The sequence below is a fragment of the Rhinopithecus bieti genome, unplaced genomic scaffold (assembly GCF_001698545.2).
Source record: "Rhinopithecus bieti isolate Rb0 unplaced genomic scaffold, ASM169854v2 scaffold_841, whole genome shotgun sequence".
Classification (NCBI taxonomy): Eukaryota; Metazoa; Chordata; class Mammalia; order Primates; family Cercopithecidae; genus Rhinopithecus; species Rhinopithecus bieti.
This window is the reverse complement of record NW_016803191.1, coordinates 179253-202904: the sequence shown is the minus strand read 5'-3', so window position 1 is coordinate 202904 and position 23652 is coordinate 179253. Positions and strand designations below refer to the sequence as shown.

Here is a 23652-nt window from a genome sequence, read left to right as displayed (position 1 = left end):
CAAAGTGCTGGGATTACAGACGTGAGCCACTGCCCCGACCTGATCAATGAAATTTGGATTCTAAAATTATTTTTATGGTACTACAAGCACTACATTTAGAAATAATTAGAAGCAAACACATTTAACTTGTAGAAGAAACATTTTACTAAAAACCATATGACAGTAAATAATTTGATTTTTTTCTAAAGAAGCAAATTGAACACATTGGGGATTGAAATAATTTGGGAATTCTGTAAATGTACTCTTAAAATAATTGTCTCTAGGGTAAACATGTTAATTCTGAGTGAAGCTCAGTCAATTAATTTGAAATAGGAGAGATGATAGTAGTGGTGATGGTGGGAGTTTTAGTAGTGTTTGTTGCTAGCAGCAACTACTAGCTTTTAGCACACAGTCCATTGTTTTATATAATGCATATTTGTTGAATATATAGTTGAAGGCCTGTTTATATGTTCCTTTCATTTATTAATTTTAGTTAATACAGTAAAGTTTAGTTTACAGTAGCTGTGTAAAATTGGGACTAGTACCCTCATTTACAGATGAGGAAATTGAGGCACTAAGGAATGAATTAAAGGTCATATAGCTAGTAAGGGCTAGGATTTGAACCCAGGCGTGTCTGACCTTCAACTCAGGCTTACATCATTTGTTACTATGTTCTTTCCATCTGACTTCTGACTTCCCCTTTCAGTTTTATGTATATTAAAATCCCTAGTACATAATCTCTGACTACAATTAGAGCATGCATAACATTGATTTTATATTGAAAGAGGTTGGAAAAGGAGAACCCCACTAGAATGAATGGCCGATAAGTTTTCTGGTGGTATTGGTTGGAATCCCAGCAAACCACATTTCCCAGGATTATTGCCTTAGCAACAGCCTGCCCACCTCATTTTAAGCTGCAAAGTAGTCTGCTCCAGAGCAGTGTTCTTGAGAAAACTTTAGTTTATACACTAGGGTTTCAAAGCCAGCCCTTTTTGTCAGTAGAAACTGTAATTAGTTCAAAAGTAGAATGTAGATTAAGTAGTCACTTGGAATTTTACTGAGAAATGATTCTGAGAATGTTTTTGTACTTACTGAGCAAGTGAGACCTGTTACCACCTTCAGGGGAGGAGTCCCACTGTGTGGAGGACAGCAAGGAGCATAACAACACCTACCGTCCGGAGCAGCAGTCCCAGGATGCCAGCCCACCACATGGTGTGCAGTTGTTGGGTTCCTGAAGAGATACACGACTCACACAGGCTGTGGGTGGAACAACACTTTACTCACATAGAGAAGAAGTGGCAAAGTCAGCTTCAGCAGTGAGTTGGTCCCCATATCCAGTGAGTCTCATCCTGCAGCCGAAGCAGGGAGGTTGTGGGTGTGCCCTTGTCCCCTCGTGCTGCAGATGAACAACTCTGCTCTCCTTGCCAGATATAGCAGTGAGGTTGGCCAGGTACTATATGATGCACATGCTTAAACAAAATAAAGAAATAAAACTCCAGCCCAGAACAGGGAAAGATAGTCCCTAAGAGATAGGCACAGCATAGCTTGTGAGAACTCTTTATCTCTTTATAAGGAAATGTTGTAGGCTCAGGCATATCCTTATGTGGCTGGGCAAGGGGCCACAAGCTGCACATGAGTGGACTTCCCAAGGGTCCTTACGCTGTAACTGAAACATCTCATGCTTAGGAGTATAACAGAGTTCTCTGTTTTAGGAATTATTCTTAATTATTGGTTATTAGTCTGGCAACTGGATTTGAGATTTGTTTGTATTTTTAAGAGTATGTAAGATTTTTTTTTTTTTTTTTTTTTTTTTATTTTGAGATGGAGTCTGGCTCTGTGGCCCAGGCCTGTGTGATGTTTTAAAAGTGTTAGATTATTTAGGCCGGGCGCGGTGGCTCACGCCTGTAATCCCAGCACTTTGAGAGGCCAAGGCAGGCAGATCACAAGGTCAGGAGATCGAGACCATTTTGGCTAACATGGTAAACCCCGTCTTTACTAAAAACACAAAAAATTAACCAGATGTGATGGCGGGCGCCTGTAGTCCCAGCTACTCGGGAGGCTGAGGCAGGAGAATGGTGTGAACCTGGGAGGCAGAGCTTGCAGTGAGCCTAGATTGCGACCCTGCACTCCAGCCTGGGCAACAGAGTGAGACCCCGTCTCCAAAAAAGGGTTAGATTATTTATACTCAGCTAATCCTTACAGGTAATTCTATTTTCTAATACTTCACTAGTTTCCTACACTGTAGCACAGGGAGCTGTTCCTTTGTTAACTTATTTGGAATTCTGTCAAGATGGAGAGTTAATATAGGCTGTTGGCTCCTTCTCCCAAAACTAACCCTGGAGAAACTACAGAAAAAAGTAACAGTAAAGCAGGGATCTGAGGAAATAGCTAAAATAACTATGAAAAATTCTAGGGGTGCCTAAGGTTGTTGCAAATTGGTATGCCTGCATATGTGGTTTTGTGTAGGGCTTAGGTGTCCTGAGGCATCAGGAGAAGCAAAATTGTTTTAAGTGTTTTTTTTTTTTTCTTTAAAGTTTGAGGTTTGATGTGACTTTCTCCAATTGCTTTGAGACAATGATTGCCTGCCCCTTGCCACAGAAATTGGTGTCAGTTGGGTTATTTCAGGGCCGCACTAAAGGCTGATGGGGCGAGGAGCTGATGAAAACAGGTACAAGCCAACCAGCTGCCCCAGGGCACTCACTCCTACTGGAGCGTGCAGATTATACCCTACAGAGATTGCCTTCCTCCAGTGCTGCTGCTTTCTGGGACTTTAAAGGCTAATCCCTTTAAAAGAGTTACCCTTTAAAGGATTTACATTTTAAAGGAGTTTCCTGGTGGTAGGCAGCAAATTGGAATGATCAAGAGGGATTTTTGTTGCCAGTGGCTCATCCCCTCCATCCTTCTCAAATTCACCAAGAGGGACAGTACTAAGACTTGTGTTTTGGCCTTTTTTTTTTCATGTATGTTTCTAGACCTAGTAGCTCATAGCTTGTATTGAATATGATCCCAGAAGCCAAAGTAAGTATATGGAGAGTACAGCCACGATTGAAAATATGAGGAGATAACAAAACGAATAGTATAGACCTCATGAAGCAGAATTATCGAACCGAGGGATCAGTAATTAAAAATAAACATAATAAATGCATTCAGCGATAAAGGACAATAGTAGCAGTGTTAACAAACAAGAAGTCATAAAAAGAACAGAGTAGGAATATTAGATATGACAAATATGGGATCTGAAGTAAAGAGCTTAATCCGATAAATATGACGGATATAGATAAAAGTGGATTGTTGAACTTGAATATCATGTTGAGGACCTCTGAAGGCAGAACGAAAAGCAGAGATAGAAAATATATATTTTTTATTTTTGAAGAGACGTCTTACTATGTTGCCCAGGTTGGTCTCAAACACCTGGGCTCAAATGATCCTTTTACCTTGGCCTCCCAGAGTGTTGGGATTACAGGTATGAGTCACTGCACTTGGCCTAGCAGAGACAGAAAATATTGAAGAAAGCTAAGAAACATGGAGGGAGAGAGATAATAGGGCTAGCATTCAAATAATGGAATTCCCAGATGGGAGCAAAGAATTTGAAGGAGAGAAAAATATTCAAATAAATAATGATGGTAAATTGTTCAGAATTAAGAAAGAACAAAGACTCCAAATTCAAAGGGCTAAAAGAGTATCATGAAAGAAAGACGAGAAAAACCCATATCTTGGTAAACTGTAGTGTAGTGAAATTTAGCAATATCAAAACCAAAGAAATCTAAAATATTTTAGAATGATAGCGTAAATTATCCATATGGAACATGAGTCAGACTAGATTATCTTTTCAACCCCTAGGTTCTCAGTTACTCTGCGTATTTGAGGTGAGGGAAATCATCTATATAATTTATAATTCAAAACTTGCAAACTTTATGAATTCATATAGCATTTGATAAAGTATTTCTCAACATAATAAGGGATATGTTTTCCATATAACCTTCCTGATTGAAAAAGATACAGGGTGGCAGGTCATGATACATAACTGTAAATTTGTATAACTATTTGGGAGAAGTTACTAGCATTTTCATTAAAGAGATACATCTCTTTTTACTTTTGGGAATGTGTATGTGCTGTTTTCTTTGATCTCATATTGAAGTACGTGTTTTTTAGAAATATGCTTTTGCAGCCATAGATATAATGAAATAGATGATTTTCTAACAATAACATATGACATAAATGATTTTAATCACATCGATGCAGGATTTTCTCCTTTAGCTCAGCTAGGTTCGGGTCCTTGTCTCACCACCAGGAACAATTAGGCTCACGGACACTAGAGATTGAGTGGAGTAGAATTTATTAAGCAAAAGGAAACCTCTCAGCAAAGAGAGGGGTCCTGAAAGCAGGTTGCTGGATGCCCCCTCACAGTTGAACACCAGGGCTTTTATTTAAAAGCTGATGATGTATACCGGGGGCTCCTTGCTCCCAGAGCTCCCAGGATGGTGTTGGGCCGCTTCCAAAATGACAGAGGGCCACTTCCAAGATGGTGGCAAGCCTTGTGTTCTCTGATTTGGGGTTCTTGGCCTCACTGATTCCAAGGAATGGAATCTTGGGCTATGCAGTGAGTGTTATAGCTCTTAGAAGCCGTGGGTCACGGAACAGAACCGTGGAACCCAGTGACTAGTGTTCAGCTCAATTAGGGTGAACCCAGGCACTTAGCTATGCAGGAACAATGGCAAGCCTTTAGCCCTGTCAGGAGCAGCAACGGGCGCCTCGCTGGATCAGGAACACAGCGGACACCCTGCCGGATCCAGAGGGATGGAAGTCAGCGGTGGGTCTGCCACGGCGGCAAACAACAGTGGTGGAGGGCAAGCGAAAGCTCAACTTGAGGCGTAACAAACATGGAGCAGAAGAGTGCAGTTGCAAGATTTAATAGAGTGAAATAGAGTGAAAACAGAGCTCCCATACAAAGGGAGGGGACCCAAAGAGGGTAGCCATTGCCCACTCGAATGCCTGGGTTTATATCCTGATCCTTGTCCCTCCCGCTGTGCTTTCAGGCAATAGATAATTGGCTATTTCTTTACCTCCTGTTTTTGCCTAATTAGTGTTTTAGTGAGCTCTCTGATTTGTCAGGTGTGAGCTAAGTTGTGAGTCCTGTATTTAAAGGTAGATGTGGTCACCTTCCCAGCTAGGCTTAGGGATTCTTAGTTGGCCCAGGAAATCCAGTTAGTCGTGTCTCTCAATGAGGTTGGGTTCTTTATTTGTATAAGATGCCAATTCCTGGCAGCTCCAGCCAGTCCTTCCAGTGTGTGTGTGAACCCTTAGTTTGAGCTGTTCCATATCGATTTATTTCCCTTACTGGGCATGTGTTAAGGAATGGAATTTTCTACTGCGGGCATGTTTAGCTAAGTCCCCTGTGCAAGTTCCCTTATCTGTACAAAATATCTGGTGTAAAAACACTCGTGGGGCAGGTTGGAGGTTCTCTGGGGACCCTTCCCTTACTGTCTGCCTAAAGCAAAATGGCTAACTCCTTTCAACATTTCCTCATGCTCCTAGATTTTAATTCATTTAAATATCATGTTACTATTGCTTGTGTACCAGACAAAAGTCATAGTCACCTTTGGTTCAGAAATCTTCTGTCCAATAGAAATGTGAACCACATATTTAATTTAAAATTTTCTGATCTCACACCTGTAATCCCAGCACTTTGGTAGGCCAAGGCAGGCAGATCCCCTGAGGTCAGGAGTTTGAGACCAGCCTGGCCAACATGGTGAAACCCCATCTCTACTAAAAATACAAAAATTAGCCGGGTATGGTGGTGGGTACCTGTAATCCCAGCTACTCAGGAGGCTGAGGAAGGAGAATTGCTTGAATCCGGGAGGCAGAAGTTACAGTGATCGCAGATTGTGCCACTGCACTCCAGCCTGGGTGACAGAGGGAGAACTCCGTCTCAAAAAAGAAAAAAAAAACGTTACAAAAGGATGAAGTTAATTTTAATTTATTTGATTTAACCCAATATATTGCACATATTGTCATTTTGATATATAATTAGTATACAAAATTATTGAGATATTTTACATTCTTTTCTCTATGCTAAGTGTTTGAAATTTTGTGTATATTTTATGGCATATCTCAAATTTGGACTAGCCACATTTCAAGAACTCAGTAGCCACATGTGGCTAGTAGCTATTGTATTGTCAGCACATCCTTAAAGCAAATGATTGTTCAATACTCTGAGAATTGTTGAGCAACTTAAGAACTGCCTTTAAGACTTCCATTTTATTAAGAATTTGTAGAACTGGATAGTTCTGTATCAAGCGATACATTATTTGTTTGCTCTAGTTTTAAGGATAGAAATTACGTCAAAGCACATAAATCTACAAAAAGGTCTGAGATTGATCGATTGATTTCTACAGCTTTATTTTCTTTCTTTTTTTTGAGACGGAGTCTGCCTGTGTTGCCCAGGCTGGAGTGAAGTGGCACCATCTCTGCTCACTGCAGACTCCCAGGTTCACGCCATTCTCCTGCCTCAGCATCCCGAGTAGCTGGGACTACAGGTGGCTGCCACCACGCCTGGCTAACTTTTTTGTATTTTTAGTAGAGACAGAATTTCACTGTGTTAGCCAGGATGGTCTTGATCTCCTGACCTCATGATCCGCCTGCCTCGGCCTCCCAAAGTGCTAGGATTACAGATGTGAGCCACCGTGCCTGGCCTTGCAGCTTTATTTTCTAAAGTCTATCTAGTTCTGCCTGGATGCCTAACAGGCAGTTCAGACTTAACATGGGCAAAACTGAATCTCTTTTAGTTTTTATTCCAGATTTGTTCTTGCTTCTGTTAGTGAGTAGCATCTTCATTCTTACCTTGCATAGGGGCCAAAAAATCATCTGTCTTTGACCTGCAGCTAGAATGTTGGTGAAAAGTCACAAGCTGCTGTTGCAAATGTCCTGTTTCCTTAAGTCCGTTGTTGCCCGTATGTTTACTATATGTCTTTAATCAAAAATATTTACTGTACTTTTAGGTAATGTTAATGTAATTTAAAAAATCAGTGGCAACTTATGGCAAATAAATGTGTTTTTTGGTAGTTGACTTTAAAATTATGTGAACTCTTTGATAGTTCACATGAGAGCACTCTTGAAGCATCTTGGTAGGACAGATTTTAGTTCATGCTGGCGTTAATTTGCATTTGATTAAAATAAACTGAGGGGGAAATAAATCAGGCACAAATAGCAGAACAGGAAAATCAAGCTTTACATTTGGTGCTCTGTGCTTTGTCCAGAGGATCTTGTGACCATTCATTCAAAACATGTTACTAAAGAAAACAAAATTTGACCAAGACATGCAAGATGAAAATCTCTCCCTCCTCTTAGTTTTATAACTGTTGATGGTTCTGTAGTCACAACAAAGTGCATTTTTATTTAAAGACTGTGGCTGCTTCAAAATAATACTATTTGGGACTTCCTGTGTGTATTGAGACCTCTTGGAACTATCATTGACTATGGGTTTTTGTTCCCTTTCCCTTTTCCTAAGATATGTAATAAAACATGAAGACGTCAAGTATAAAGGATGGCAATTGCTCAGACTTGTCCTTTGCTTGTCTGGTTATCCATCAAACACTATCAGCGTGATTGTGCCAGAAAATATGAAATAATGTCATTGGAAAGCAATCAGTCAACTGTATGTCAAGGTCATTTAAAAGTCTCAGCCAGCTGTTCTGATATCAAAGAGCATTTATAAATATGATATATTAAAATGATTACTCTTAGGAAGTGTATCCCCAAATATGCTTACTTTACCCTCACTCTTGATTTTATGCCTTGGTACTTTGAGTAGGATAGGGCAGGTATAGATAATAGTATGTCACAGTGGTCTAGAATCTACACCCTTCTTCCTTGTATGATATTATCTAGGGTCCATTCCATCACAAAAGTGGCAGCTCATCTTTTTGGGCAGTCAGAAAAATAGGCAGTTATAATAGCTACATTGTTTTTTAAAACTTACGCAAGCAGGTAAGGGATTTTCACTTTTAGACCGGCATCTTTTCTAATTATTGTCTCTAATCTAAAAGAAGATAGAAAATATCATAACCTAAGGAAACAAGGAATAAGAAAAATGTCTACTTTTCATAAGAATGGAATTTTGCATGTAATTTTGATTTACTAGGGAGCTGATTTATATTTTTACTGGTATTAATACATTAAATTGAGGGGCTTCTGTGTTGTTAAAGGAATTCTGTGTTATTTGAAACTTCTGTGAATTTAGAAATGAGAAGACATCAGTGATGTAGCTTGCTACTTGTGATGATTCCTAATTTTGTAAGGGGAAAAAAAGGAGATGGAAAAGGATTTGGAACAACCCCGATGTGTTTGTTACAACATTTCAAAATATATCCATTTCATTTTCCTTCCAACATCCTCAATAATATTAAATGAGTTTTGTCTCTAAATTTCTGATGAATTAAACATTTGTGAAATGCATCCTATGTAATGTTGGATCAGAAGGCTGAGGTGAAAATTCCAATTGGCATAAATGTGCTTATCACAGTAAAGACATTATACTTTTCTATTTTCATTTCATAATCAATGGTTTCTGTTGATTTTTGTGTTTTAGCAATGGAAATTATTTATTTTCATATTCTGTTTTGTTTTAAATATAATTAGGAAAGTTTTATAATGAATCACAGGTCTCTAGTTTTAATAGGCAAAACATGTTTATGTGTAATTAAAGTTAGTCACATAGTTTAAGAAGCTCCTTTTGGAAGGGCTTAAAAATAGAAATCCTTTAGTAGAGGAACAAAATTATGTAATAGTCTCATTTATTTTAAAGAAAACTGTAGGATTAGTTTATGAATAAAGAAAATAGCTTAAATTTAAATTAAACTGAATGAGTCCAAAAATAGTGAAATATCTGATTATTTCAGTTAGATAAATAAACTGTGAATGAGATGTAGAGGCACACTGGGCTGTTCTATATTTAGCTAAAAACATTTTCAACATCTACAAAGGCAAGATGTCTGTCAAGGAAGACATCATTGTGCTCTAAGAGAGCAGAGAAAATTAAGTCACAGAGGCGAGGAAAAGTAGCTGAAGTACTAAGCAAATGAATACTTTCTGCAGCATCTGTTAACATAAACATTAGAGGTATGTTGTTAGCCATCTGGGGCTACCATCCTTGAATTATACATTTGGATCAGTGGTTTGAGGTTCAGCTGTGGGGGAAATAGTAATCTCTATGTATTCTTGTTGATTACTCACCCTTAAGTTCTTCAAGTGCGTTTCCAAGGACTATGTTTTGTTACACAACAGATTGCTGTCACTGAGGCATTAGTAGTGATCTTGTCCACCTCCTACACGCCACTCCCCATTGCCTTGTTGTTTCGTTTTGTTTTTGTTTTTGAGACAGGGTCTTGCTTTGTCGCCTAGGCTGGAGTGTAGTGGTACAGTCATAGCTAACTACAGCCTCGATCTCCTGAGCTCAAGCAATCCTTCCACCTCACCCTCTCGCGTAGTGGGGATTACAGGCATGTGCCGCCACACCCGGCTGATTTTTTTTTATTTTTAGTGGAGATGAAGTCTTGCTATACTGCCCAGGCTGGTCTCGAACTCCTAAGCTGAAGCAGTCCTCCTGCCTAGGCCTCCCTAAGTGCTGGGATTACAGACTTGAGCCACTGCGCCCAGCCCACTCTCGTTTGTTTTACAGCCATTCCCAAATGTTAACGATAAAGTCCAAATTGGGGGAAAAAGAGTTCCTGCAGAAAATGATAGTGTATATTTTCATATACATGTCTTTTCTGTGTCTCTTCACTTTGGTAATTAATATAATTGTGGAACCTTTGACACCGATTTTAGATTACTTAATAAAGAATATATTTAAGTGTAGTGCAGAATAGATTATCTTTAATGTTTGCAAAAAGTGGTACACTGTTTAGTAATATTTAGGGAAAACGGTAAGATTGCCAGTGTAATGGGCAGGCTATATGTCTGGAAACAGTCTCAGCAGGAAGTTAAAGGAATCATGGCCTATACTGTTTACAGAAGATAAACAACATGCACTAGGAAACCCACTCTTCAGTCTGGGCCATCTTTTAAACATTTACTGGAAGCCTGTAGATACAGTTGGCAACTCCAGTGTACATAGTAGAATTTATGTGCATATTTAGGAATTTCTATGAGAAACTTCCACATAATAAGATTTTGCACAAGATTAATGCTTACAATAAACAGTAAAGGAACAGTTTTGGTTCTGGAAAACCTAGATAAGTGTTTATTTTCTTACATTAAATAAGAAATTGACAAACGTATATTTAGGTAAATATGGTATAGATGTTTAGGAGACAAAAATGATGAATGAAAATACAGTAATAATAAGGAACTTTAGAACTTCAGTTATTGCCTCACAGATTTATTAAATGAATGAAAAAAATCTAGGAATTTAAATGGTTTTAGAGTCTTTGCATAAAAGATTTTGGCTGAAAAAAAATGTTGTCTCTCTCTAAACGGTGGTAGTCACATGAAATGACACAGTGAAAAGATCCAGAATCGTCTCAGCCAACTCCCAGCCTCAATTGTACCACCAAAGACTTATCTCAGCTGGGCTGTAAGGAGTAAAAATATAGTAATATGTTTTCTAAAGTAATAACATGGCCAAATGTATGGGGCTAAATATACTAAGGAATAGATAAAACCATAGGATAACAATGGCACTGTGTTACTCAATGGTAAAATAATTAAACATATTTATAGTAAAAGCAAGAACATGTTCTAGAGTCAAACGTATACATTTTAAAGATAACTATATGAGATTAAAGGAAGTTGATGGTTAGGGCATAAAGGTCATCTGTTGTTCACCCTCCTTGAGTGTTCCAGGTATCTTTGGCTGAACTGTTTGAGAGGTCTTGAGGAGCCTCAGAGATAATATCCCTGTTAGTGATATTGCGAGGACTGGAGTTTATGTAGAATTCCTACACATAGTAAAACATGAGGAATGCCAACTGCATGCTGCATTCTTATTCCATAAGAGCAGTTCCTAAAGAGGCTAAACAAAAGGTTGACAGTTCAAGCTGTCCAGTACCAATGCAAAAAATAAAATACATTGAATTCTGTTTGCCAGATCTTTCTTTTGCTTATGAGAAATGTAATTGTGAAACTGCTTGTTATAATAGCTTAAGAATTTTGAACCCAAATTATCAGGGTACTCTGGAAGTAAAATGATTTTATGGGTGTTTTACTCTAAGGGGGAAAAGTCAGTGATCCATGTACATTTATCACTGCATATCTCTTAATACCTTTTTTTCCCCTAGCTCAAGCGATTGTTTTACATTTCTAAATGATGTAGAGCATCAGTAAGGTGCTTAGGTTAGCCTTTGAATAACAAGCTTCTTTTCACACCATAGGTTTCATGATCAAACATCAGCACTGGGATGTCTGCTTGCACTATTCCCAGGTTTGCTTCCTCGGTTCTTCATATCATCCAGACCCCTGAACTGGAAATATCTTGTTAACTCTGCACCGTTTAATATTCTTTGGAAATTAAACTACTTGGGCATGTTTAGAGCTCAAATGGAATCTATGCGTTTTGCTTGACAAGGTCGTTGGTTGCTTTTTAGAGCTTACATATTGAAAATCATGTTTGCAGCCAGCTGATAGAGAAATTTCCATGTATCAAAGCATTGTAGTGATGAAACCACCTCTGTTGTGAAGATCAACTGAACTAATGTGTGTGAGAGCCCTGTGGAAACCAAAAAGTGCTGTGGGCATTTGAACACTAGACTGTTATGATTAGTGATGAATAGCATCTCAGCCTGCCAACGGAGGACATGAAACTGGAGAACAAATTTGGTTCCAGGAGCAAGGGGAAATGTAATGTGGAATCTCACAGTTTGGGGTTTGTAATTGGAATCTGTTGCTATTATAAGAAAATGTAGTTCAAAAGACACAGGATTTTCTGTTGTTAAAATCAATGAAGTTAAAAGAGCAGCTGCTTGTAAAAGTTAATTTTATTTGACATCTGCCTTGGTCCCAGTAATAAAAGTGATAGTTCTGTTGAACAACCTGTTCTCTCTAAAGCTATATCTTTTTGTTTCTCTGAGGTCTGTTTAAATAAGTTGTTGCCTTTTGATTTAAAAAAAAATTTTCCTGATCTATAAATTGTTTATCTCTTAGAATACATATATAAGCATAACCTATGCATCTTTAATTTACCAGAAAAGTGCTGGTAAAAACAGATTTCTAGATTTTGAGTTGGCACTTGTGGGAGTTACAAAATGCAGTAGGAGCCATCTCAAATCTTATGTGAAATGAGGAGAATGCAAAGACATTTTGAAAAATATTCCCTATTTGTTTTCCATTAAAATATTTGGTTCTTTGTCATTTTACATAATAAATAATATTTATCTCTTTGTCATTTGTAAATAATAAATGCCACCACCCTAATACCACTGTAAGAGAGTACTATTCTGGTTCTTCGAATAGGCAATATTATATGAAAAGAAGGGACCTAAATTGTACTGATTACCTATCTTGGATTTCTTGATATTGTCATTCCTCTTGAGTTTTTGTAAGGAAGCTGAAGTGAGTGGTAGAGGGTAAAAACACCAGAGAACAAAATTGAGCAGTATTTTCCAAGTGAGCATTGTTTTCCTGTCATTTTTATGTGTTTTAATTTCGCCAGTGTTGGGTGAACAGTTCAGAGAAGGGATTTATTATTTTAAAATGAAGCCACCCTCTTGTTCTTCATTTTCAAAAGACTGGGCCACCTTTGCTTTTAAAATGTCTGTTAACTCTCTAAGAACCATTTGCCGTATTTGCTTACGTATTTACCTCCTTGTGTATTCTTCTTCCCTCCCTTCATGCTCATCATTTGAAAAAGAAAATCATGAAAAACCTGTTCTTCCTACAGGCCTTTATCAATCCCTTTAAACAATTCTACTTCAAAATAGCAATTGGCTAACAGCAGAATCTCCTTTAGGGGGTTTTAAGAGCAACAGCCAGCTTCATAGCTGGAGGCAGAGAAACATTTTTTCACAGAGTGAAATTCATTTATTCTAGGTGTACAGCAAGAGTTAAAGGAGCTAGTGGTTATGTTTTATAACTAATCTACACTTGCTTAAAATCAGTGTTACACAACTTCAAGTCGATCGGCAAAATTTCTTGTTCCAATTAAGAATGGCACATGCCTGACAGATATCTCTAATCTTCCATTCCTTATCCAGAGCAGACATTTCAATCTGTACTGTTTCCTGGATGGGGCTTGTAACTGATGGCATTTAGGACATGCTCCTTGGCATTTGAGGGAACAACAGAAACAAGGTGGTCATTCTCACCTTCTCCTGGCTCCTCTTCTGAAGCAGGCCATAAACCCTAGCCGACCTCCTCCTGAGGTAGGTTATAAAGCCTTCATCAGAGATGTGCCCTTCCTAAACCTGTCTTGTCTCTGAAGACACAGGGACAAAGAGAAGATTCTGAATAAACAGGACTTGCTAAGTTTCCCCCAGTTTATTACCATTAGACTATATCCTTTTGTCCTTCAATGATACTTTTGCACAACTGTCCATAAAAAACACACGTTTCCCTGTTTCTTTGGGTCTTCATTTCTGAAGGCTCCCATATCACGTAAAACTTAAATTTGTATGCTTTACTCTTGTTAATCTGTCTTTTGTTATAGGACTCTCAGTCATGAACCTAGTGATGGGAAAGAAAGATAATACTTTTTCTTCTCTACAGAATGAACCCTCAACATAGTGCCCAAATGAGCTCAATGACAGTTGGACATCCCTGTTTTATGCATATGATATGGGAAGGTTTAGCCAGCTCATGGCTTTATCTGCTACTTATTTGCTGATAACACTTAAATCTAAATCTAAATCTCTCCTGGTCTCTACATCCATATATATTTAGTTACTTCTTAGTTGAAAGCACCTCAAATTCAGCGTGCCTAAAATGAAACTTAAATTTTCCTTCATTTCCCACCTTCCTCTTCTGTACCCACTGTCTTGCAGTTGATAGAATTATCTACCTACCTGCATGTCCTCTCCATCTTCCCCTTCTCTGATAGTAGTTCTGTGGAGCATACCTTTACGTATTTCATAGGTACGTGTCTTCCTTTCTGTCGCTACTGCCTCTGCCGTAATTTGGTTCTTCATCTTGGATCCCTAGATCACTGGATGTGCCACCCTTTTGACCTCTTTGCCTCTACTTTAGCTTGCCCTCCTCCAAGCCATTCCTTACCCTGCTAGGAAATAAGTCAGTCTTCCCTCTCTTCCTCTCTTGAACTATTGCAAACACAAATGTGTGCAAAATAGTAGAACATTCACGTATTTACCTCCAGGAATTAACCAGTGTTAACATATTGTCAACCTAAAATAATCAAAAGGGTCACAGTCTAGTTTAAAGAGGGTTTATTCAAGCAAAAAGTTTGGACTGGCCACATGGAAAACACAGGCTCCAAAGAATGGAAGGCAGTGTTCCAAAGTGTAAAAACTTAGGATTGCTTATATAGACAAAACGTAGGGAAGTTTAACACACTTTCAACATCTTTCTATGTTAGGCTTAATGCATACCTACAATGATTGGATTAGTTAAGGAGGTCTTTTTCTTTCTGAAAAGATATTTAACATTCCACACTGAAGATGTAACTGTCATGGAGTCTTCGGTGCCATCTGGTCCGAGTTAGGTAAGGACAACAAAGAAGGCCAGTTAATCTGCAACAAAGGTCAGTGATTGGAAGCAGGGAGGTTTGATCTCTCCTAGTTATTTACAGAACCAATACGATGAAAAGAAAGATAAGCTAAAATCTGAGAAACAGAATTGCAAACATGTTAAGTGATTCAGTCTGCAGAGCTTCACTTCTTCCTTGGCATAAATTTAGAGGGAAAAGGTTAGCAGATGGGTTTGCCACTTTAAAGAGCTTTGGAATAGCTTTATTACTTCATATCCTTAGCGTGGAGAGATGCATGCTTTTTTTGTAAATGCTAATTGTTTTAAAAGTTGAAAAGAAAACCTTTGGAAAACTCAAAAATCTTTCTTGAAATAATTTTACTCAGAGCATTGGCCTCTCCCTGTCTTAAGAATCATTCTTGCTAGATTCAATATTGAAAGTAAGTTGGAGGTGGGAAGGGGAGGATGGGAGAATGCGTATCATCGAACACATGTGTTCCAGAAAGCTGGAGCTGTGGAAAATTTCTACCTGATGTGCTGTCATTGTGTTTTGTGGAATTGGCAGAAGCTGTATCGGCAGTCACTCATTCAGTGCCTATTGTTTCAGTAATGCCGCCTAAAAGGAAAATTTTAAGAAAATGTCTGATGAAAGACTGATGTAATAACTTTACCCTGGGAGCCTGAGGGAATTACTAGATGATTTTAATGAGGGGTGTGGTTAACTTTCATTTTGAAAATTTCACTCTGACCTTGGTATAAATTAGGGAAGGGGCAAGAATGGCAGCAGAAATAACAGTGGAGATGTATTAATAGTTTAGGGAAAAGGAAATGAAGACTGAAATTAAGAGGAAGGGGTAGATTTGAAAATCTTTCCTGTATGGACTGAATAGATATCTAGAAATATTTTGCTCTTACTGAGGTGTTTTTTGTTTGCCTCTATTTAGAAAAGATAGTTTGATTGGAAAGCATACTATATAGATTGACAGAAGTGACTGAAAAAGCCCACTCTGTGCTCTGTTTTCAGAGAATTGACTTTTGAAATGTCTAGATAAATCATTTAAATCGTTTTAGAAAACAGCTTTGGTTCTGAGACATGAAGTCTCTTGAACAATGAAAATGGCATTTTGTAACAAGATTTGACATTAACAGATAAAGGATGTATTAAAGTATTCAAGTGTTTTGTTTATAGAATTTGATAACCTTGATAACATCTTTCATGTTACAAAATACAAGACTTAGCATTTCTCAGGGATACTGAAAGTGTGTTGATTGTGCTAAAATTACAGCAGATTAATTGTCTCACTTTATCGTATTTTAAAGTAGTAACTTTGTCGACGTGTTGACTCTTGTACAAAATTGGGAAAACTTCTCCATTATCATTAGAAATTATTTAATAAAAGTGACTTCATATATGGCACTTTGGTCAACTTTTTTTCAAAATATAAAAGATATTTTAGATGATAGTTTTATTTTATTTGCATAATATAATTAGATTTGATGAATTAAATGTCTGTTTTCCATTAGGAAATTGTAATTGAATGTATTAAAAAAATTAAAAGAGGATACACTATATCGAACCCAAAGGGTATCTTTCAGTGTGTTGCTTGCCTAGAAGTTTCTTTTTTGTGAATTGTTAAATGATTGATTAGATTAAGAATGATCGAGAACCATTTTGATCATAATTGAATCCTGAAGAGATTTACTTTTTTGGTTTGTTTTGTGATGTTTTATTAAGTTTACCTCAAACTGTCAGATTACTTTGAATGGATGTCTTTAATTTCCTTGTGTCAAATTCTTATAAAAGACATTCTCTTAAGAACATAGAAGAAAATACAGATATATAGATATATAATTAATATTGTAATAAAATAGATCAGAAATTCACATTTTGATGATATGCTGTCAAGTTGGTACACAGTATTGGCTCTGACTTCTTATTTCCTAGCTCAATTTGAGGTCATATTTCAATATTAAATACTTTGAGTTGCTTCTGTATACTTAAAAGATACTCTTCTTTCCTTATAGTCATGCGGCTGACAGAATGAAGTCCATACACTTCTATATGTAACCAGTTTCACAGTGGCTTAGCTATAAATCAGAATTTCTTTTCCCAATTTCTTCATCATCTTAGGACTCAGTGCTACAAGATTGGTTGTTATACAATTTTACATTTAGAAGTTTTTACATTTTTATTTACAAAGATAATAGTCTTATAAGTGAATGCTTTTTCATGAACTCAGGACACTCCCTTTTACTCTCTGTTTTGCTCACCTTTTTCTTTACTTTTAAACTTAGTGACATATCCTATGTCCTTAGAACCATGTAGCTAACTTTGATCACGTAATGTGTCAGGTTTTTATATAATTTCTTGATTTGAAAAAAGAGAAACGTAACCTTGTATTTTTAAGTATTGCCTCCTTATCTGCTCTTCAACTCGTTTTACATTTAGTATTCAAATATGTTCGGTGTTCAGCCTTTGCTGTTTTTACTAATTTTCTTCCCTGCTTTTAGTTAACAGCCAGGTCGTTGCCTGCTGTGCAGTCTGATGAAAGACTTCAGCCTCTGCTCAACCACCTCAGGTAATACAAAGGCACAGCCTTGTTATGCTTATAAATCCAAGTGCAGTAAAGTGAATAAAGTGTATTAAAGTGGTGAAACCTCTTTGATTACTAAAAACTTACTTTTTTTCTTGCTTTCATTCCATTATTCCAATTGAAGTTCTTAATACCATGTACTTGTTACCCTTGACTTTAGGGCACTGTAGATAGCTCTTTTAATTCAACAACAGTGTGCAGAACTGCTTGATAAGTTTAAGTTAAATGAGTGGAGATAACTAACTTTATAGAAAGATCTCGAATGAGCTATTTTTGTAAATACAAGGTTAAGGCATACTTTTATTGAGGATAGATGAGATGGATGGAGTTCATTTCTAAATACAAACATCATATAGTCTCATTATTTAAAAAATAAAGTTAGAAAATACAGGAAAGGAAAAGGAAAAAAACTATCATTACTGCTCAGAAATAATATTTATCCTTTCTATGTTTTTATTTTAATTTTAATTTTTTTAAATTTTTTATTTTTTGAGATGGAATCTTGCTCTGTTGCCTAGACTCGAGAGCAGTGATGCGATCTCCACTCACTGCAACCTCTGCCTCCCGGGTTCAAGCAATTTTTGTGCCTCAGCTTCCCGAGTAGCTAGGATTACAGGTGCGGGGCACCTAGCCTGGTTAATTTTTGTATTTTTAGTAGAGAGAGAGTTTCGCCATATTGGCCAGACTCGTCTCGAACTCCTGACCTCAGGTGATCTACCTGCCTCAGCCTCCGAAGGTGCTGGGATTACAGGGGTAAGCCACCACACCCTGCCTTTCTATGTTTTTGTTATTGTTGTTGTTGTTTTTTACTTAGTGTTGAATTTATAGTTTATGTGATGATTTTTTTTCCATTTTTATAAACATTGTAATATTTTTTACCTTAGTATTAAAATCTTTCTAAAAGCATTGTTGTTAGTGACTACATTATATTTTCTTGTATATCTGTACTGTAGCATATTTATCTCCTTTTGGGAAGCTTTAGACCATTTCCAGTTTTTTTCTTACTGTAAAACAATGCTATATGTTAACCTTTATCTGTTTATTTTAGATCATTTTCTTAGGGTAGGTTTTCAGAATTGAAATTACTTTGTCAAAGGGTGTGAACCATTTTAAAGATTTAAGTATATATGTATATTTCTTTTTCAAAATCCTATTCTACCTATACACTCATATTTGTATAAGACTGCCATGTTACTATACTCTAAACAAGACAGGGCAGTCAAAACAGTTGCTAATGGGTTAGACATAGAGATACTATTTGATCCTGTGCATTTTGTTGGTAATAATAATTCATTTTCCTTATTTTGAGGTGGGATTAACTACCTGTATTCTTTGCTCACTTATTGATAACATCTCCTGATCTTATTTGCTCTTACAAACTTTAAAGGATAGTAACTTTGTTGTATTTGTTACCTACTTTTTTTCTAAAATTCTAAAATTGTATTAGTCAACATACCTACATTTTCAAGTTTTATATAGTCAAGCACCAATAGTGTTTTCCTTTATGGTTTTGAAAAATTCTTTTTAAACTTCTCTTTCAGAAGTGTGGATAGATTTTACTTTCTGGTATATTTTAGTTTTCTTTATTTTTCCTTTATTTCTTCCTCCCCTCTCCCCTTTCCTTGCCTTTTCTTCCTGCTCTCCAGTAACTATTCCTTCCCAGACAGCTTTATAACCTTTGTGTAATTGTTTTGTTGGGTTAGGAAGAAGGGAGGGTTGATCAAATCTAATATTTCAGCAGGGACTGAATAGCATACATTTTTATATATAACAACATTTATACATGATTGTTAAATGTACTAGAGCTCTGTGTTAGTGAGTTAAGAATCTCAGAAATTATTTTTGAGTCTGTTGCTTAATGCCCACCTGCCGCATTCAACTCTGTTGGCAGTTTTATCTCTTGAGTTTATCTCTTGCTATCATAGCCTCTTGTCTGTTTGCTTTGCCCTTTCTAATATATTTTACATCATTGCCATATGTGTTTATATTATTCCTTGGCTTAAGACCCATCTCTGCCTCTCCAATTTCATTCTGGAGGAAGCCGGAACTTCTTAGCCTGGCATAAGAGGTCCTTCTGGAAGAGGCCTGGGCTGTCTGTCTCTTTGGACTCCTGTTTTAACACTGAGATCCTAATTTCACCAAATGCCATGAAGTTCCTTTAACACAACATGCTTTTGGCTCACTCACCTCTATGACCTTCCAAATATTTTTCCTTCTGCCACTTCTATTTATGTAAATTTATAGATATATACTATATATATAATTTTAAACATTTTAAATGTATTTAATATAATTTTAAGGTATTTTAAATGTATTTAATACAATTTTAAAATATTTTATATATATATATATTTTATTTATATTTAAAGTATATTGTAGATGTATATAAATACGCAAATCTGTTTATATTCTCCCCATGCTCCGCTTTTATAACAACTTTTGCTTGTCTTTTAAGACTCATCTCAAGCATTACCTCTTCTGATAAGTTTTCCCTGACCATTTATTAGTTCACCTCCGTAGTCTGAATTGGAAGTCTCTTATAGATATTTTCATAATATCCCATGCCTTCCTCTGTATTACAGAATTTGTGATATTGTTATTGTTTGTTTACTGTTTGATTTCTCCATTATAGTATGTTTGAAAGCTTGTAAAGTGATGTTCATATTTGTGTTTTCAGTAGCTGAGACAGTATCTGGCGTATGATAGGTATTATATGTTTTGTTGAATGAATGAATGCAAGTTGTATTAGTGACATTTTGTTGTTTTTTTCTGCATAAAGCTTTTATAATTCATAAATCATAATGTCATAATTTTTTTCCTAGAAAACCACTGGTTCAAAAGGTAAAAACCTAAAGGGTAGAATCTCACTTCTAGTTAATCTCACAGTTGATGCTGAGAGATAATGATGGATTCTCCTTCCTCCATCTGAGTATGGTAATTGCCAGCTAGAATTTAGATTAACTACTGACACATCTCTTCGAGTCCTTGAAAGTTGCACAAACTGTACATTCATTTAAGGGCTTTTATTCTCTGTGGAGTTCACTCATGACTGGTTGCTAGGCAACCAGGACTAGATGCTACATGTAATGTGCACCCACTGATGTTGCTTTTTTATTATTATTAAACCAAACGGTTTCTCATTTTATTACCATGTCAGAGACATCTATATGTCGGGTGGCATCTGATGTGCATGACACTTCCTGTTCTACAAAGTAACCTTGTGGTAGGCCTTTCAAGAATATTGAATTGTTGCTTTTGCTTGTCTAAATGTAATGTTTTTGTTTTATCTTCCTTTTGCTTAGTTCTAAATAGGAAATAATATATTTGGTTTGAGAAATTCTAATAATAATTTTGTTAGAAAAAAATTGATTTGCATGAACTGTGTAATTTAAATGTTACCTAGAGGTGGATGGACATTAGGAGGTTGATACCGAGATCATTATTAGGTCTGATTTTATTTATTGGCTCTGATGAGGAAAGAGGAATGATGAGTAGCATTTCAATTAAATTTGTCAATAAAACTAATTTGGGAGATAATACAAAATACCTGTAAAAATTGAAGTAGCAATACAGAGAAATTCTCAAATCATTTTACAGGATTTAGAGACTCAAAGAGAATTAGAGTAACACTGCCAATCAAATAATCTGAAATACTGCTTAGCAATATATATTATTTTGAGACTGCAGAAGTGAGGTGTCCAAACTTTTTTAGTTGAATCCAATTCTCAAGTACAGAAAAACATCGTGTTTCAATATCTTATGGCAGTACAACTATGTTTTTAATTCATTAGTATCATCCATTCACTCATTAGTTAGTGCCTATTATGTGCTTAGAATTAAAAGAAAGCACACAATCTCTGTTTTCAGGGAGTTAGGTTTGATTTCATTTGAGAGATAGGCACTTGAACAAGTTATAAAATTTGTAACATTTTCTATCAGAATTAAATACAATGTACATAATTTTATTAATTGAACTGTCTCCCTCGTGGAATTATCTCCTTAAGTAATTGGGCCATGACTTAATTGTTTTGGTTTCCGTGCATTCTAGCACAGTAGTGGCTCACAGTGGGAGCTCAGATTGGACTGAAATTTATTCTTTTGTTGTTGTTTTATTCTTATCAGTCAGCTTTCTCAGGCTGAGTGGACTGAACCATAATCTCACTTGAGGGATAATGTTGTCATTAACTAAGAAGGAGAATAAAGAAAGGAAGACAAGGCAATTAGGGAATGAATATGATTGCTTAGATGGTAATTTCAGTAGTTTCAGACATTTTAAGCTTGAGATACCTGTGGTGATGTATGTGGGGGATGTTTAGTAAGTAGTTGAATACAGACCCACAGTTGAAGAGTGAGGTTTACATCAGGGAGTTGTGCAGGTCTTGGTTAAAATAAAAGGAATGGTTGAGATCACTCAGGAAGAGAGTATAGAGAGACAAGAAAAGGGTGAAGGGTTCTGAATTGAACCCACAGAATATCAGTGTTTAAATGACTTGTGATGGGCAGTGCGGGAGTTGGGATATGAGAAACCAGTAAAAATACCAGGGAGGAGCCTTGAACAAAAAAGATTAGTGTGATGATAGGTGCTGATGGTATGGATACAAGTCCAAGTCTTATGAGGATTTGAGGAATAAATAAGAAATGAGGCTGTGGAGATATAGGGAGTAGGCTACTCTTGGTAGAGCTTAATTCTGAGGACATGTAACGAAAAAGGACTGCATTGGTGAGCTTCATGGTTGAAGAAAGTGTTTTAATTTTTCCTTAAGATTGGTAAGATGAGCATATTTACAGGTTAAGGCAGAAATGAGTAGTATGGGAATAAGAGGGAATAATTGAAGGGGCAGTGTTTTAGAAGGCAGAAGGGGACAGGCCAGGAAGTCAAACTGACTGGAGTTTAAAAAAGTACTTTCCAACCTAGCTTTTTGGTGTATACTCAGAACAATCCAGTGTGGAGGGTAGATGGTTATTTATCATAATCCCTATTTTACAGGTTGGTGATGGAGCCTCATGATGTTCTCATTAAGAAAACCTAATTTTTCTTTTCTTTTCTTTTCTTTTTTTTTTTTTTGAGACAAAATCTCGCTCTGTCACCCAGTCTGGAGTACAGTGGCATGACCTCGGCTCACTGCACCCTCCTCCTCCTGGGTTCAAGTGATTCTTCTGCCTCAGCTTCCTGAGTAGCTGGGACTACAGGCACATGCCACCACACCCAGCTAATATTTTTATTTTTAGTGGGGATGGGGTTTCGTCATGTTGGCCAGACTGGTCTCAAACTCCAGACCTCAGGTATTCTGCCTGCCTCAGCCTCCCAAAGTGCTGGGATTACAGGTGTGAGCCACCATGCTCACCGTGCACCAGCCAAGAAAACCTAATTTTCTAATTAAAATACTGCCTTTCCCTCTCCTCAAAAGAGATGAGTTAATTATTTCATAAGACTTTACCATTTTTCAAAATTGATACCAGGAACTTTCCCGTTGAAAGAAATAAACTTACTTAGATTTACAATAACATAAAGTTCAGAGAGAATTTGTATAAATCATTATTTCTGCTTTCACCAAATTGCATATGATTAGACATGTAATCTAAGGAGCCTGCATCTCATTGTGGCTTTACTGTCATTCTCATAGTTATATAGCACTGCATTTTCTAGGGTGAATTATACTGTTCACTGATTTGGTAGTTTGGAGATACATAAAGGTCTTGGAATATGTTCCCATGAATGTAGAAGTTTATTGTAAATAAGTATCTTTGCTATCCTAATTATGGTACCATGGGATAATATTTATAAAAATGGTATTAGGCTAGCAAGTGTGTATGATAAAGATGGTTATTTTTATTTATTATCTCATTTATAAATATAAAGTGTAAATAGGTGCAACTAGAGAGGAAAACTTGCAGCCCATATTCTACATGTGATAACTTTTAGTTGTGTGATTGAGAATTTTTCCCCCTTAAAAATAATGACTACAGTGTAGGTATCTTCCTCCTTTATCCCTCCACTTCAAGATATGAAGTGCATTGGGGACAGCATATTATAAATCACTGTAATAGTTACTATTATTGGCTGGACGCGGTGGCTCACACCTGTAATCCCAACACTTTGGGAGGCTGAGGCAGGCAGATCACTTGAGGCCAGGAGTTCGAGACTAGCCTGGCCAACATGGTGAGACCCTGTCTCTACTAAAATACGAAAATTAGCCCAGTGTGGTGGCACGCACCTGTAATCCCAGCTACTCAGGAGGCTGAGGCAAGAGAATCACTTGAACCTGGAAGGCGGAGATTGTCGTGAGCCGGGATCGTGCCACTGCACTCCAGGCTGGGCAACAGAGCAAGACCCTGTCTCAAAAAAAAAATTGCTATTATTATTATTATTATTATTATTATTATTTTGAGACGGAGTCTTGCTCTGTTGCCCAGGCTGGAGTGCAGTGGCCGGATCTCAGCTCACTGC

At 36.9% G+C, this 23652-nt stretch overlaps 1 protein-coding gene across 1 annotated transcript in view; it reads left to right on the top strand.

Moving 5' to 3' along the window:
- Positions 1-23652, top strand: part of PRIM2 (DNA primase subunit 2) — a 313454-nt gene that overhangs the window by 149456 nt on the left and 140346 nt on the right. Inside the window, exon 8 of the mRNA XM_017868174.1 lies at positions 17122-17189. Within this exon, the coding sequence (XP_017723663.1) occupies positions 17122-17189 (68 nt within the window). The remainder of the gene's footprint in view (positions 1-17121; positions 17190-23652) is intronic.